This window comes from Fonsecaea monophora (assembly GCF_001642475.1).
Source record: "Fonsecaea monophora strain CBS 269.37 chromosome Unknown Scaff6, whole genome shotgun sequence".
Classification (NCBI taxonomy): Eukaryota; Fungi; Ascomycota; class Eurotiomycetes; order Chaetothyriales; family Herpotrichiellaceae; genus Fonsecaea; species Fonsecaea monophora.
The window spans coordinates 125,176-139,373 of NW_019173937.1; the positions used below are offsets into that span (position 1 = coordinate 125,176).

At 52.2% G+C, this 14,198-nt stretch overlaps 6 protein-coding genes across 6 annotated transcripts; 4 read left to right on the top strand and 2 right to left on the bottom strand.

Moving 5' to 3' along the window:
- Nucleotides 1-395: 395 nt before the first annotated feature.
- AYO21_01550 (hypothetical protein) lies at nucleotides 396-1,920 on the top strand (the record flags this gene model as incomplete). The annotated part of the gene is made up of 5 exons (XM_022651532.1): nucleotides 396-481; nucleotides 532-748; nucleotides 808-1,551; nucleotides 1,610-1,707; nucleotides 1,770-1,920. The coding sequence occupies 5 exons, from the start codon at nucleotides 396-398 to the stop codon at nucleotides 1,918-1,920; spliced, it is 1,296 nt and encodes a 431-aa protein (XP_022516045.1).
- Nucleotides 1,921-2,436: 516 nt separating this feature from the next.
- On the top strand, nucleotides 2,437-3,325 carry AYO21_01551 (hypothetical protein; the record flags this gene model as incomplete). Its single annotated transcript, XM_022651533.1, has 2 exons — nucleotides 2,437-3,000; nucleotides 3,059-3,325. 2 exons carry the CDS (start codon nucleotides 2,437-2,439, stop codon nucleotides 3,323-3,325), a joined length of 831 nt encoding a protein of 276 aa, XP_022516046.1.
- A 322-nt stretch (nucleotides 3,326-3,647) lies between these two features.
- Nucleotides 3,648-5,315, bottom strand: AYO21_01552 (hypothetical protein; the record flags this gene model as incomplete). The annotated part of the gene is made up of 1 exon (XM_022651534.1): nucleotides 3,648-5,315. The coding sequence occupies one exon, from the start codon at nucleotides 5,313-5,315 to the stop codon at nucleotides 3,648-3,650; it is 1,668 nt and encodes a 555-aa protein (XP_022516047.1).
- Nucleotides 5,316-6,734: 1,419 nt separating this feature from the next.
- AYO21_01553 (hypothetical protein) lies at nucleotides 6,735-7,832 on the top strand (the record flags this gene model as incomplete). The annotated part of the gene is made up of 1 exon (XM_022651535.1): nucleotides 6,735-7,832. The coding sequence occupies one exon, from the start codon at nucleotides 6,735-6,737 to the stop codon at nucleotides 7,830-7,832; it is 1,098 nt and encodes a 365-aa protein (XP_022516048.1).
- A 1,654-nt stretch (nucleotides 7,833-9,486) lies between these two features.
- AYO21_01554 (eukaryotic translation initiation factor 3 subunit I) lies at nucleotides 9,487-10,552 on the bottom strand (the record flags this gene model as incomplete). The annotated part of the gene is made up of 2 exons (XM_022651536.1): nucleotides 9,487-10,470; nucleotides 10,526-10,552. The coding sequence occupies 2 exons, from the start codon at nucleotides 10,550-10,552 to the stop codon at nucleotides 9,487-9,489; spliced, it is 1,011 nt and encodes a 336-aa protein (XP_022516049.1).
- A 715-nt stretch (nucleotides 10,553-11,267) lies between these two features.
- Nucleotides 11,268-14,087, top strand: AYO21_01555 (hypothetical protein; the record flags this gene model as incomplete). The annotated part of the gene is made up of 1 exon (XM_022651537.1): nucleotides 11,268-14,087. The coding sequence occupies one exon, from the start codon at nucleotides 11,268-11,270 to the stop codon at nucleotides 14,085-14,087; it is 2,820 nt and encodes a 939-aa protein (XP_022516050.1).
- Between the last annotated feature and the right edge of the window lie 111 nt (nucleotides 14,088-14,198).

Genomic DNA, 14,198 nt, shown 5'->3' on the forward strand with positions numbered 1-14,198 from the left:
CTAGCTGCACTCCTTGCTTCTATTGGTCAAAACGTGAGAGTCATGTGCCACTTTCAGGGTATCAGCCAATAGAAATCGACGTGGAAGCTGATAGCGCTGCACTAGGAAACTCCGTGGAAGGTCCGGATCCACTACGGCCACTCTAGATACATCAAATTCTCGTGCGTTGTGTCCATCCCTTCAGCCACAGGTTGCAACAAATTGTCTTGTACTCGACAATTTAGCACTATGCTACGTCCCACTGTTCCAACCGAGAGACACAATGTATTGGATACCCAGATCCATGGACTCTCCATCTTGCTCAAGATTGAAGACCCTGATAAAAGGCCGTGTTCTCTTTCAAGTCGCCGACGGGGATTTTCGATCCTGCGAACCGCCTCTTTGACTCTTCCAACATGGCACAAGACTTGAAACTAAGTATGGCTTCAGACTCCGAGAAGCTTGAGCCTCGTCAGCCTCAAAATGAGACCCGCGAATTCAAGTTAGTACTCTTCACCGTTCAAATAACGCTCGTTAACATTCCTCGCACAGTACCAGGTCGGTTCTCACTATCGTTGGCGCGGCCTTGTCAGCCTTCTGCACGGTCGGCTTCCTCAATGCGTTCGGCCTCTTTATAGACTACTACCGGAATCATCAATTGGCCGACAAGTCCGAGTTTGACATATCCTGGATTGGATCCTTCTCCACATTTGTGTTCTTCCTCGCCGCAGCTCCAGCAGGCCTTTTGGTCGATCGCATGGGTCCCACGGTACGTACCATCCAGACAGGTTCGTACACCATCAGATCTGCTCAGCTAATTTGGTATAGATTCTCCTTATCATTGGAAGCACAGCGACCCTCCTTGCCATGTTCATGATCTCCCTGTGTCATGAGTATTACCAATTCTTCCTCGCACAAGGACTTCTCCTGGGCATAGGACAGGCCTTTCTCGTCTGTCCTGTCTTTGCCATGGTTAGCCGTCACTTTAACAAGAACCGCGGACTGGCGACCGGCTTCACGATCGCAGGCTCCTCCTTGGGTGGGGTTATCTGGCCCATAATGGTGGATCAACTTCTATACAAACACGACATCAGTTTCGGTTGGACCATCCGCATCATTGCTTTCACGATGCTTCCGCTCGTGGCAGTTACCTGCATCACTGTCCGGTCACCAGCATCGGAAAAGACCTCGAGCGAAGAGAATGTCCCAGCCGCGCAGGAAAAGCAATCAAAGAAAACAGACTTGTCGATTCTCAAGAGTCGCGTGTTTCTCACATTTTGTCTTGGGATTGGGATATACTACCTGGGAATGTTCTCCCCTTTCTTCTTCGTGACAACCTACGCCGTCAGCCTCGGTCTATCCACCAGTTTCGCCTTCTACCTGGTTTCCATCCTCAATGCTGCCTCATTTTTCGGGAGAATTTCGGCTGGTTGGGCCGCTGACAAGTATGGACATTTCAACATGTGCTCACTAGCGGCGATGACATCTGCAGTGGTTGCATATTGCTGGACGGCTACCCAGTCGTCGGCAGGTCTTGTGGTGTGGAGCTTGGCTTATGGGTTCTGTTCTGGTGTAAGTTGGTCTTGCCTGAATGAGACGTCAAGTGTTACTAACAACTATGCTACCCCAGTCCATCCTGAGTCTCCAGGTGTCGTGTGGAACGAAGCTGGCCGCGCCCGAGGCCTATGGTACTGCTGTTGGGATGATTATGGGAATTGTCTCCTTGACGTAAGTTTGGTGTCTTTATGCGTTCCCTCCAGGATTCGACAGCTGACGTTCCCTATCACCAGCGGACTCTTCGGCTCCCCCATCAGTGGCCAATTGATCAAGTCCGGTTACCTTTCCCTTTCAATGTATGCTGGAAGTGCACTAGTGGTTGGGGGCATATTTATTTGTCTTGCACGACTTCAGATCTCGCGGAAGCTGTTGGCTATTGTCTGAGTGTTGTAAACCGTGCTAATCCGGGTTGAGTGTTCAAAGATTTCTCGGTGGTATAGAAATGAACGGTGTGGTGGAGTGTACGAGAGATATTAGAAATGTATTATAGCTTAGATGAGTATACTTCTCGCCTCAGAGATAGAAATACGCCCACAATTGATCGCCTTGGAATCCGACCAGGGACAAGGGATGAAAGTGAAGGCAAGGCTGTGCTTGACCAATTTAGGTTAGTAGATTCTCCAATAAAACCAGCAGGACCTAGACAGCAGGCTGGATGCGACTCGCAAGCCTCACTTGTCTTCAACCATCTTGACCATGCACACCGCGCAGTAGGCGTTCAAAATACAAGAGTCGGACTACACGCCCTTATTGCATTAGACGCATCCTTCTTGAACCTCATTCTGCTTTGACACTCAACATTATACCAAACCTGCTCTCGTCACCAAAGGTATTCCTGGAGCGTTTGGAAGTCTCCAAATACTCGCCATTGCCCTTCGCGCCTCTAGAGGCAGAGCAAAGATGCCCGCAGCCATGTCCTCACAATCGCCCTCCCTCGACTCGATCCTGCACACTCTCCAACAATCTCTGAGCCACAACGACCCGTCTCAAGCGCAGTCACAGTTACAAAAGGCAAAACTTGCCCTCCTCCAACAGAATGCCTTGATTCCCTCTCCTCAAACCCCCTCACAGACACTAGCAACTGCTCGTTCGATATTGGAGGCCGGCGCCCTTCTCTCCATTCGATCAAGAGACCCCGAGTCGTTCGTGAGGTATTACTCACAGCTACAGCCCTTCTACGATTTCCCGGGCCTGCAACAGACGCCTTCCAGGGATCGATCGAAACTCACGGGACTGTACCTGCTTCTGTTACTCAGCCAAGGTGATTATGCGGGATTCCACACCCTCCTGGAGTCCCTGATTGTCGCGGAAGGGGCAAATGGGTCTTCCAGCGTCGAGGCCGACCCATACATCAAATACCCTATGGAGGTGGAGAGGAGTCTTATGGAAGGTAGCTACGACCAGGTCTGGCGAAAGACAAATGGGCGAGACGTGCCAGGTGAAGAGTTTGGCTTGTTCTCCGACGTATGGACAACCACCTTCCTGCGCTGTTTTTAGAAAAGTTTGCTGACGTGAACACTAGATCCTCATCAACACCATCCGCGTCGAAATCGCTTCCTGCGCCGCGCGCTCCTATCCGTCCCTTCCCATTGCCTCGGCGAAAAACCTCCTCTTCTTAGAGTCCGAAGGCGCTGTCATGGAATTTGCCCGGGAGCAGGGTTGGAGTTTGGAAGAAGGGAGGATATATTTCCCAGGACTGGAGGCGGCGAAGAAGCTGGAGGACGGAGACGAGAAGGAGGTGATCAGCCACATGGTCGAGTATGCCAGAGAACTGGAGAGCATTGTTTGAGATGTGTCTGAGCATGGAGAATTTACAGTTCAAGAGGGATGGTCATTGTACTCATACTCAACAGCGCAGCTTTGCACAGGACCGCAGTATTGGGGGTCCATGGACAAAAAGCGCATAGACACGCCCGGCAGGAACATCAGGTCTCTGGCGCATGAGGCTCTGACCTCGCTTTATGCAACTTGTTCCCATTTCTGAGCTCTTTAACCTTTTTCCAAGCTGTCCCCAGTGTGAGCTTCGCCTAGAGCATTTGGCTCAAGAACATGACAATTATTATTTTTTTGGATTGCTCGGGGGCATCCTCGACAGAACCCGCCTCCCTGATTCACTGGTTCTGGACCTTGAAATCATCCACAAACTTCCACGTGCATATCTTCATGTCGTAGAAGCTAGTACTGACGATCGTGTACGCCGGCGCTTCTTCTTTTGCTGGACTGACACCTTCTCGCACGGGTTCTTTGCCCTCGTGGAGTTGAGCACGTGGGTTGTCCCTTTCGGTGCTTCCGTTGTCGAGCCGCGCGTCGCAGCAGTAGACCATGCTTTCGTGGCCGGCCCGGCAGACCGTCACTGGGGTGATTGTCCATGTGCCGTCGGGGGGGGATGAGCCGGATGAGCCCGCTGTGTGCGTGACGCGGAGGATGGCGGCGCCGGCGTGCATCAAGGATGCGAGGATGAGCGTGTGGTGCTGCGGGGCGGTGTCCTGGCCTCGGTCCCTCGGCGTGGTCGAGTACTCGTCGAGGACCTTGAGTCGCCACACGCCGCCGTCGAGCCTCAGGTCCGTCTTGAAGCTGGCGCGGTGGGTCTTGATGTCGAGTTCGAAGACGCGGACGAACTCGTCGTAGCTGCCGGTGAGGAGCGGGACGATGTCTTTTCTGTCACCGCCGTCGCCGTTCTTGCCGTTGTAGACGGTGGTGGGCGAGAGGGGGAGTATTGCCACCACTCCTGCGGTATGGGTGCGGCGGTCTTTCCAGAGGGGCGTGGCGTCAGGGCACAGAGTGTCGCAGGAGGATAGGGATGGTGAGTCCGATGTCGAAGGATAGACGGAGGTGGCGTTGGCTGGCAGGGAGACTGAAGAGGCGATCAGAGCACTGTCGTCACCGCCACTGAGGATCACTCGAGAAGGTTTACTTCTGCTGTCATGTCCTGCTGTCCCACCCAAATCGACGGCTGCGACGGTCCAAGCTTCCAGCTCGTGAGTGTGGACGACCTCGTTCGAGCGGGGCGTCAGCAGTTGAAGGGGTCGATCCAATCTCTCGTCGAAGAGGTCTTTGACCGCCGGGAGGGAGAGCGTCACGACTCTCGTCTGACCAAAACTCGTCGTCGCCACGAAGCCCACGTCAATCACGTCGCTGATCCCGACCACCCCGTGCGTGCGCGTCTCTGGGAACCAAGTAAATTGCGTGACCAGCGGTACTAGGCCGTGTTCATCGTTTTCCGCCACCCGGACAGATCCCAGGGAGAGTAGCTTGCCAACGATGCGCCGTCCGAGCACGTCGCCGTAGACGACGAATCGGAAGAAATGGACCGCAGCATTGCTCGTGGCGACTCCCAGGAGCGTGTCGTCGTTGGGGTGGAAATGGATATCCAACACGGCGCAGGGGAAATCCACCCTGTCCAACAAGGGTCGCCGCATGCCCGCGTATTTGGGCTTGAATGTCGACATGACGGTCATGACCTGGAGAGACCCGCGTCGTGTCTGCCCCGTGTAGTCGCATGGTTCGTCCTTCTTGAGCAGCGAGTACGTCCCGATGATCATATATTCCGGGTGGGACGGGCATATGGCGACAGTGTCGACTTCTTGGTCCGCCGTGCGTGAGGTGTATTCCATCCCTTCAGAGACGCCGGCCATCTTGACGAGGGATAGTGGGGATGTTCTAGGAGGGACGATGCCGCCAGCGGCCGCGACCTGGGCGGCTTGTTCTGCGCGGTAGCTTCTGATGTTGGCTTTCACCATGTTCATGAGTTCGCTGAGGGAGGGTTTGGGGAGATTCATTGCAGCACAACCATATGGAGGAAGACTTGTTTATTTTCTTTCCCACACATCCAACAGAGGCCAAACCGGAAAAAGGGAAGAAAAGCACTTGAACGCACTTACTTGCTAAATTGATTTCAATCAATGCTCTTCACGGCTAGATATGGGTGAGGTATGTAACGACCCGGTCGCGGATTTAGGGGTGTGAATTAATGTCTGCTGATGGTGTGGCAGACAGTGAATCTACCACTTGCTTCACGAGGTTGATGTGCTTTGTCGTTCTGCTCTCGCTAGCCTCTTAACACGAAGTCAGTACCTGTCTAACACGACAAATGGCATTACACTGAGATATAGAACACAGGCAATCTTCCATGCTCAGAATCGTGCTCGTTTCCAAGAATGTGAGGTGGCAGGTGGGGATGGTCGCCAGCTGGAAATGTTCAGCCTCGTCACATGTCAGGGATCCTGCGCCTTGCACTACCTGATGCTGTGTGGGAGATCAGGGATATCATTGTGAGATAAGAGGTGGTTGACCATTAAGAAAGAAGAGTGTACACAACATGGAGAAACTGGTGCTCACTACAAATGACTGACAATGAAGGAGAAGTGGTTGTACAACACGAAACAAAATAGCTCTATTACTGACTGTGACCTCCCTCGTAATGCTTCGGAGATGGCCTGTTTTAGTAATTGGACCAGTGTATAGAGAACAAATAGGTATTCGGTAAAGTAAGTGACGTTCATGGCCTCTATCACGCTGTCTCATATACCGCGTTGGAAATATAAAGGTCTACCAAATAGAACAGAAATCATGTTGTGGAACATAGCGTCCCATGCCCATTTACGAGAATCGCCAACAGCTCGTGCATCTTGCTCCATTTCCATGCCCCTTTCCCATACTCCTTGAGCACTTCCAGGCGCAGAGCGGGACACGACAACGACGTGGCAGCTTGACAGTAAGGCCATCATGGCGCCGCGACCTAGCTGCGAAGGCAGGCATCGCGCTGGGCGCCAGAGGCCGCTTCCACATAATATGTATCCGTCATGAAAGTTGTGTCGGGCTCTGCTGGGAGGACAGCGAACCTGGCGCAATACTCATTTGCACTTAGCTGAGGCGGCACGAGACTGGGTTGCGGTAGCGAGCTCCTCTCTCCTTCGGAGTGAATACTTTTGTTTTGGCCACCATTCTGATCGCAAACTTTTGGAAATCTGTGCTTTACCGTAGGAATCTCGGCGCCTGCCTACCTCCCGCGCCACGTGACCTGGCGCCGCTTTCGCTCAGGCTGGCTCCGGCCACCAGCGGGTGCTAGTTTGGAAACCCCGTAGGTCGGGATCACGTGATTGGCGAGGCGCGTAATCAGACACGGTGCCAAAGGCGCACAGTTTGACGTCGTGGATCGACAAACTTGTCAATCATGAATAGGTGTGGGTTCAACAATTATGGAACGCAACCGGCATGAACTTCAGGATCTTGTTGCTCGCTACTCCTATCAGCCAGATGACCTACTGAAAGGCATGATCATACTCCATGAGCCAGCGGGGCAAACGACTGTTCGACGCGACTCCAGTTCCTCAACCTTTGGCCTCCTTGATCAATTACCCGTCGAGCTCTTGTACTTTCTCCTGGGCTTTCTGGACCTTCGTTCCATATCACATCTGTCGCAAGTCTCCTTACGGGGCCACGTTGTCGTTCGATCATTTCATATATACCGAGACCTGCTGAAATACGCATCTCGTGCCTTGACGGTATTGGGCCGGACCAGATCCATACGCTATCACAGCGCAACAACACTTCACACGGCGCTCTTCTCGCATGATTGCGTCTCTTGCAGACACTTCGGCACCTTCCTCTTCCTGCCAACCTTCGAGAGTTGTTGCTACGAATGCCTGAGCAAAAATCAGAGTCTTTGGGTGGCTTCTCGAGCCTTGGTCAAGAAGTGCTTCGACCTTGATGACCATCAAATCAAGAAACTACCTGTACTGCGCAGTCTCCCTGACTTGTACCAGATAGGTACTCAACCAGAGATCTCTCGCACTCGGCGACTTAACCTCGTCAGCGTCAAGTCCGCCAAAGCGCTTGGACTCAAGGTTCACGGATCAACGGCGAACATGCCGGATTGGGATTCTTTGTGTCGTCCTTGGGCGCCTTCGACAAAGCATTTGAAGGAATACAATTATCTTCGGTGGCTTCAGGCTGCACCAATGCAACCACTGGACGGTGATCCAGTTATACTACCGAGACAGCCACACACACCAAATGATAACTATTGCGGTATGGCCTCCATCCCGTTTCCGTCAATAGGTCGCGATGGCCAGCATGATAGCGGTTTGTGGTGTCGTGGCTGCGAATGGGCTTGCGAAAATTTGCTCCACGAGGATGAGCAAGAAATTGAAGCCCCTTTAAGCTACAGCATTCCCCCAGACTGTGACGTGGAAGACGTTCTACTTGCCCTGGCGCACCGTGCGAGGCCAAAGATAGAGTTTGCCAGCCATATTCAGAACTGCTACGGCGTGAAGAAGCTGGCTGATGATGTGTAAGAAGTCGCACGTTTGTGAGTTCAAATCAATGCAAGCCACAAAGTGGCTGCAGTGGCATGTGCTCAAAAAGGCTACGGCACGCCCTGAAGCCAGACCGGCGGGTAAGTCAGTTGAAACTGGGGCCGTGCGGAATTCCCATAACCAGGCATTTCGACGCCGTTACAGGTCGCACCCAAGACAGGATACGTCGCATTCAAAATGAGACTTGAGGATTCGCACCCGTCTTGAGCCAGATATGGACCGATGACCAGGTCAACAATAAAGAAACTCATCGCCGGTCCATCGATCACGATCGCCTGCCAAACTCCGCTCACCCCTGATATTCATCCTTTCGAGTCTGTGGCTCCGTCTTGATTCGCAACAATCATGACGGAAATGAAATTCAATCAACCCGAAATCGTTCCGAAGTAAAACTCGAGGTCTTGGACCAGGAAATTAGCGATAGAAGGGGGGGGGCTATACCGCGTACAAGCCGGCAACAGAGTCCACTACCTGACAATTCCTACAACTGTTTTTGATGTTGACACAATGGGCAAGCCATTCCTTCTAATACCTCGGCTTCCCGACTTCCCTGACACAAATTGGACCAGAATGACAATTTCCCGGAAAGAAAATGGGACGTTGGCGCATACCATCTCCTTTGAACCTCTTCCAGAGCTCAAATTTACCTTTCACGAAAATCTAGTTGACTGCCTCTCATATCGAAAGATAAGGCGGCTTCGTCCCGGCGTCGTCGAGGTTCTCTATCGCGGCCGGCCCGCTATGGCGAAGTACTCCTGCTTTGATTGGGACTTCCACCGAATACAACGCGAGAACTGGGCCCACGATATTCTTCACAATGACCATGACTAGGGCCAAGTATACGTGGCTCCAGGAGTCTTAGGTCGACAGAAAACGGACGTCCGATCGGACTGTTACTAGAAAAATTTGAAGGAACTTTCGCGTCAATTAAGGACAAGGAAACCTGCGAGAAATCTCTTCGCATCTTACACTTGGTCCACGGCGATGTCAACAGGTATAATTTCATTGTGGATGCCAAAGACGGTATCGCTCATTTTCCACTGTCGTTCGGACAACAATTCCGCTCACCGGAGGTAGCAATTACCCAACAGGCACCCATAGTGGTTCCAGGCTTGGCCAAAAGGTTGGGGTGCCCGTGATAGGACCCATGGCCCTAGATGTGGGCACTATTTATTACTCGTCACTCAGGTCGAATGACACCATGTCCAGTCACGTGCAGGGCTTGCTCAGGACATCTCAGGTCAAAGCGGCGAGGCTCAGGATATGCTCAGGTCCAAAGATGGAAATGGAAAGTACTCACGTCGAGATTCCGACGTCGAATTCCCTGGTTCACGGCTGGAAACATGGCCCCAATTGGGTGCCTCGGAAGACGAAGTCGATCGCGCAGCGTCTTGTAATGCCCGCATCCCCAAGTCGTCCACGCAAGCGATAGCACTGCTGCTTCTGCTTCATAGACGCAATTCCAATAGTTTCAGATATGGCTTGACGCCTTGACACAGAAGCACGTGTAGGAGCGAGAAGCCGCCACTTTAGGTTCGCCGTTGCTCACGAAGGCTTCTCTCCCATTCAAGACATCATAGTTCATACATTGCATTAGTGATGGGTATCATGTCGAAAGACAACGTGTTTCTTCTCATTTCCGAGCTTGCTCTCTTTCCACCTCGTACATGAAATCGAAGTAAGGCTTGTCGAAAGCATGCATTCTGACGTAACCATCCTCACCACCACTTGCGTATGCAATGCCTTGCGGGTGGACGGCGATAGTGTTGAGAGGCCCGAAATGACCGCGGACACGCCCGATTTCATCCTCGAAGATTTTGTGGTAGAAGCGAGCTTCAAACTTGCCCTGACGAGCAGACGTTGTGGTGACTTCCATAGCCGCTTGGCCGCCTCCCAAGATGACAAAATCCTTCTTTGGGGTAATGGCTGCCGTGTTCAAGGGCGTGTCGGCAGTATACGACTTGAGAATGCTCAGGTCCCGCGTAGAGAGGATCTTGGCCGTCTTATCTTTTCCAGCTGTGATGAAATAGGTTCGGTCGGGAGAAAACTGCAAGTCGTTGATGGTGGTGTCATACTCGTGGGCTTCTTGGGACATCAATAGTTCCCCAGTCTTTGCATCCCATTGACTAACAGATCCATCCTCATGGCCGGAGATGATGTACTTGTCCAGGTAGCCCCACCCTGCAACTGTGGCCTTGCTTTCCTCACACGTAATCCTCAGGCTGTATTCGTCCGTCTGATCTGTCAGGTCATCGCCATATCGGATGTCGTAGACCACTATCGTTCCCAGGTATCCCATTCGCTTTTCCGTGACTGCTAGCAATTGCTTCCCGTCTTCACTGAATGCAACCCGTTTGACGGCGGTAGGAAATTCCCACGTCTTGACGTTCTCACCAGTTCGGATGTTCCACAACTTTATCGTGTTGTCTGCGGCTCCGGAGGCAAGGAGGTCGGTATTCGGGGATATATCGATGGTCCAAATCGCACCCTGATGGCCGTTGTATGTCCCTAATCTTTCTCCATTGCTGGTGAACCACGCGCAGATGACTTTGTCTTTCGCAACCGAGAAAAGGAGATCGCCTTCTCTGTTGTATTTGATTTGGTTGAGCGACCGCTCCTGAAATATCCGTCAGTTGGCCATCAGTCAATTTTTTTCCTTAGGGGCTACCCACATGGCCTTGCAAGAGAATAGGCCTCATTTTCCGATGAATTGCTCGTCTCAGGAATTAGTTTAAGTGCTGTGAGAAGTTCTAAATTCAGAACGTAGCAGAAGAAGAAGAAGACCTTTTGTAGAGTCTTTCCCGTGGAAGTCGATGGACACCACCAGGCGACTGGACGGCTGTGGGAATTATCGATGCCAAGCAAGAAATTACACGAGTCATGCCGTCGCTCATCCATGAGTCATTGTGACTCAAAAAAAATTCCATGTGCCTGGAGGATCAGCTTGAAAACATCGTCTCAACCTTTAGCCGGCTCTCTCAGTGATGAGTATACTCGAAGACCAGGGATAGCACTTTCCTTGGTCACCCGAGACGAGTTTTCTACGGAGCTTTGGGCTCTGATATGGCCAGCAGATTATCTAGTGCGACGCGTCCAAATCATATATTGGCAGGTCGTGCCATTCTCCGTCAATCAATTTTCTCCAATAGTTCTTCTCTCCGCCTTCCGACTTTACCCTCTCAACCTTTGTCTCTCAAGAGTCTGACTACGATCAGAGCTGCCTCTGAAGTCACCCTGATCAGTAGAGGTGCTCGGCGCCCCAAAGGACCGGTTGCCTCCCCCAGAATAGTTTCCGCAACGGTCGGCCGATTCCAGCTACCCATCCCACATACCGAAGAAGTCACACGAGTCGGACCTTTCCAGTGCTCACCGCCCCTGCACTCTCGCTTCTTCTCACATACGACACCGAACAAGATGGGCGCTACAAAGATTGATGGGAAGGCTATTGCCCAGAAGATCAGGGAACGGCTGGCAGCCGAGATTCGCGAGAAACAGAGCATCAACCCACGGTACAAACCATGTCTGAAGATCATTCAAGTCGGTGATCGACCTGACTCGACCACCTACGTCCGGATGAAGTTGAAGGCAGCCGAGGAAGCAGGCATTGATTGTGCACTGGTTCATCTACCAGAGTCGATTTCAGAGCCGGAACTATTGCAGCAGATTATTGACTTCAACAATGATCCCGCTGTCCATGGTATCCTCGTCCAATTGCCTATCCCTAAACACCTTTCCGAACACACAATTACCTCTGCAGTCGCAGACGAGAAGGATGTGGACGGGTTTGGAGCTACAAATATTGGAGAGCTTGCTAAAAGAGGTGGCAAACCTTTCTTCGTTCCCTGCACCCCGAAAGGAGTTATGGTGCTGTTGCAGGAGAGTGGTGTTGATCCCCGAGGCAAGACGGCTGTAGTCCTCGGCCGCAGCGACATTGTTGGTAGTCCGGTCAGCTATCTTTTGAAGAATGCCGATGCCACAGTTATTGTGTGCCATTCTAAAACTCAACACATCGAAGAGGTTGTCAAGCAAGCCGATATCTTGGTTGCGGCTATCGGTCAGCCAGCTTTTGTCAAGGGTGACTGGCTGAAACCAGGAGCTGTGGTTATTGACGTGGGCACAAATTATATTCCTGACCCTTCCAAGAGCTCGGGGCAGCGCCTCGTTGGAGACGTCGAATTTGAGTCAGCTGTTCAGGTTGCTTCTCAAATCACGCCTGTTCCCGGCGGGGTGGGCCCCATGACAGTTGCGATGCTTATGCAGAACGTTGTCGATGCCGCCTCCTCCTACTTTGAGAGACTCAAGGCAAGACACGTTACTCCGCTGCCGATCAAGCTTGAGAAGCCCGTCCCGTCCGATATCGAAATCTCGAGATCACAGCATCCCCGTCACATCACCCAAATTGCCGTTGACGTCGGCATTGCTCCTCACGAATTGGAACCATATGGTGCCCACAAAGCCAAAGTTGACCTTTCAATCCTTTCAAGGCTGGCGCATCGCAGGGATGGAAAGTATATTCTGGTTAGTGGTATTACCCCGACTCCTCTAGGAGAGGGTAAGTCCACTACGACAATGGGCCTTACCCAGGCTCTTGGGGCTCACTTGGGAAAAGTGGCATTTGCCAATGTTCGACAACCAAGTATGGGACCAACCTTCGGCATCAAAGGTGGTGCAGCGGGCGGCGGCTACAGTCAAGTCATTCCCATGGATGAATTCAACCTTCATCTGACAGGCGATATCCACGCAATTACAGCTGCGAATAACCTTTTGGCTGCTGCCATTGATACACGTATGTTTCATGAGTCAACTCAAAAGGATGGTGCATTGTATAAAAGACTGGTGCCCAGCAAGAAGGGCAAGCGAGAATTTGCCCCGGTCATGCTTCGAAGGCTTAAGAAGCTGGGTATCAGTAAGACAAACCCCGATGAGCTAACTGAGGATGAAATCAGGCGGTTTGCACGCTTAGACATTGATCCGGAGACAATCACCTGGAGGAGAGTCCTTGATGTCAACGACAGGCTCCTGAGAGGCATCACAGTCGGTCAAGCCCCGACCGAAAAAGGCCACAGTCGACAGACAGCTTTCGACATTTCTGTTGCAAGCGAATGCATGGCCATTCTCGCACTAAGCAACGACCTGAGAGACATGCGTGAGCGACTTGGTCGAATAGTGATTGGGTCTTCGAAGGCCGGAGATCCAGTTACTTGCGATGACATTGGTGCTGGCGGTGCCCTAACTGCTCTCATGAAAGATGCTATCAAGCCCAATCTCATGCAGAGTTTGGAGGGAACGCCCGTTTTTGTTCATGCTGGACCGTTTGCGAACATAAGCATTGGCAACAGCTCTATTCTAGCGGATAAGTTGGCTCTGAAGCTTGCCGGGACCGAACCTGACGAAGATCACGAGTCCAAGGCCGGATTTGTTGTCACCGAAGCCGGGTTTGATTTCACCATGGGCGGTGAGAGGTTTTTCAACATCAAGTGCCGAAACTCTGGTCTTGTGCCGGACGTCGTTGTCGTCGTCGCCACCATTCGAGCACTAAAGGTCCACGGTGGCGGTCCAGAGATCCCCGTAGGATCTGCGCTGCCAGAAGCTTACCGGACGGAAAACACTGAAATGTTGCGCGCTGGCTGTGTCAATCTCAAGAAGCACATTGCGAACGCTAAGTCCTATGGCGTCCCCGTTGTAGTGGCGATCAACAAGTTCGAGACAGATACTGAGGCTGAGCTCAAAGTCATTGAAGAGGAGGCTCTCGCTGCAGGTGCGGAAGCAGCCGTGCCTGCAAATCACTGGGCCGAAGGAGGCGCCGGTGCCGTTGACTTGGCCAAGGCAGTGATTGAGGCTTCATCGAAGCCTAAAGAATTCAAATTCCTCTACAGTCTTGAAGGCACCGTTCAGGAGCGCATCGAAAAGATTGGCAAGGAAATGTACGGGGCAGGAAAGGTCGAGTTTAGCGAGCTGGCACAGAAAAAGGTCGACATGTACACCAGACAGGGCTTTGGGAACCTGCCCATCTGCATTGCAAAGACCCAGTACTCCCTCAGCCATGACCCGGCACTTAAGGGGGCGCCCACTGGGTTCACCGTCCCGATACGGGATGTGAGGTTGGCGGTCGGCGCAGGATACCTGTATGCGCTGGCTGCGGATATCCAGACCATTCCTGGTCTCCCGACTGCGCCGGGATATCTGAATGTCGATGTGGATCCCGAGACTGGCGAGATAGATGGGTTGTTTTAGAATGGCTGGCTGGAAATCCGGATTTACAGTACGCGTACATGCCTTTTGACGAATTTCAACAACTCTAGAGATACCCCATTTCAACAATCATACTATAGGTGGTAGATAAAA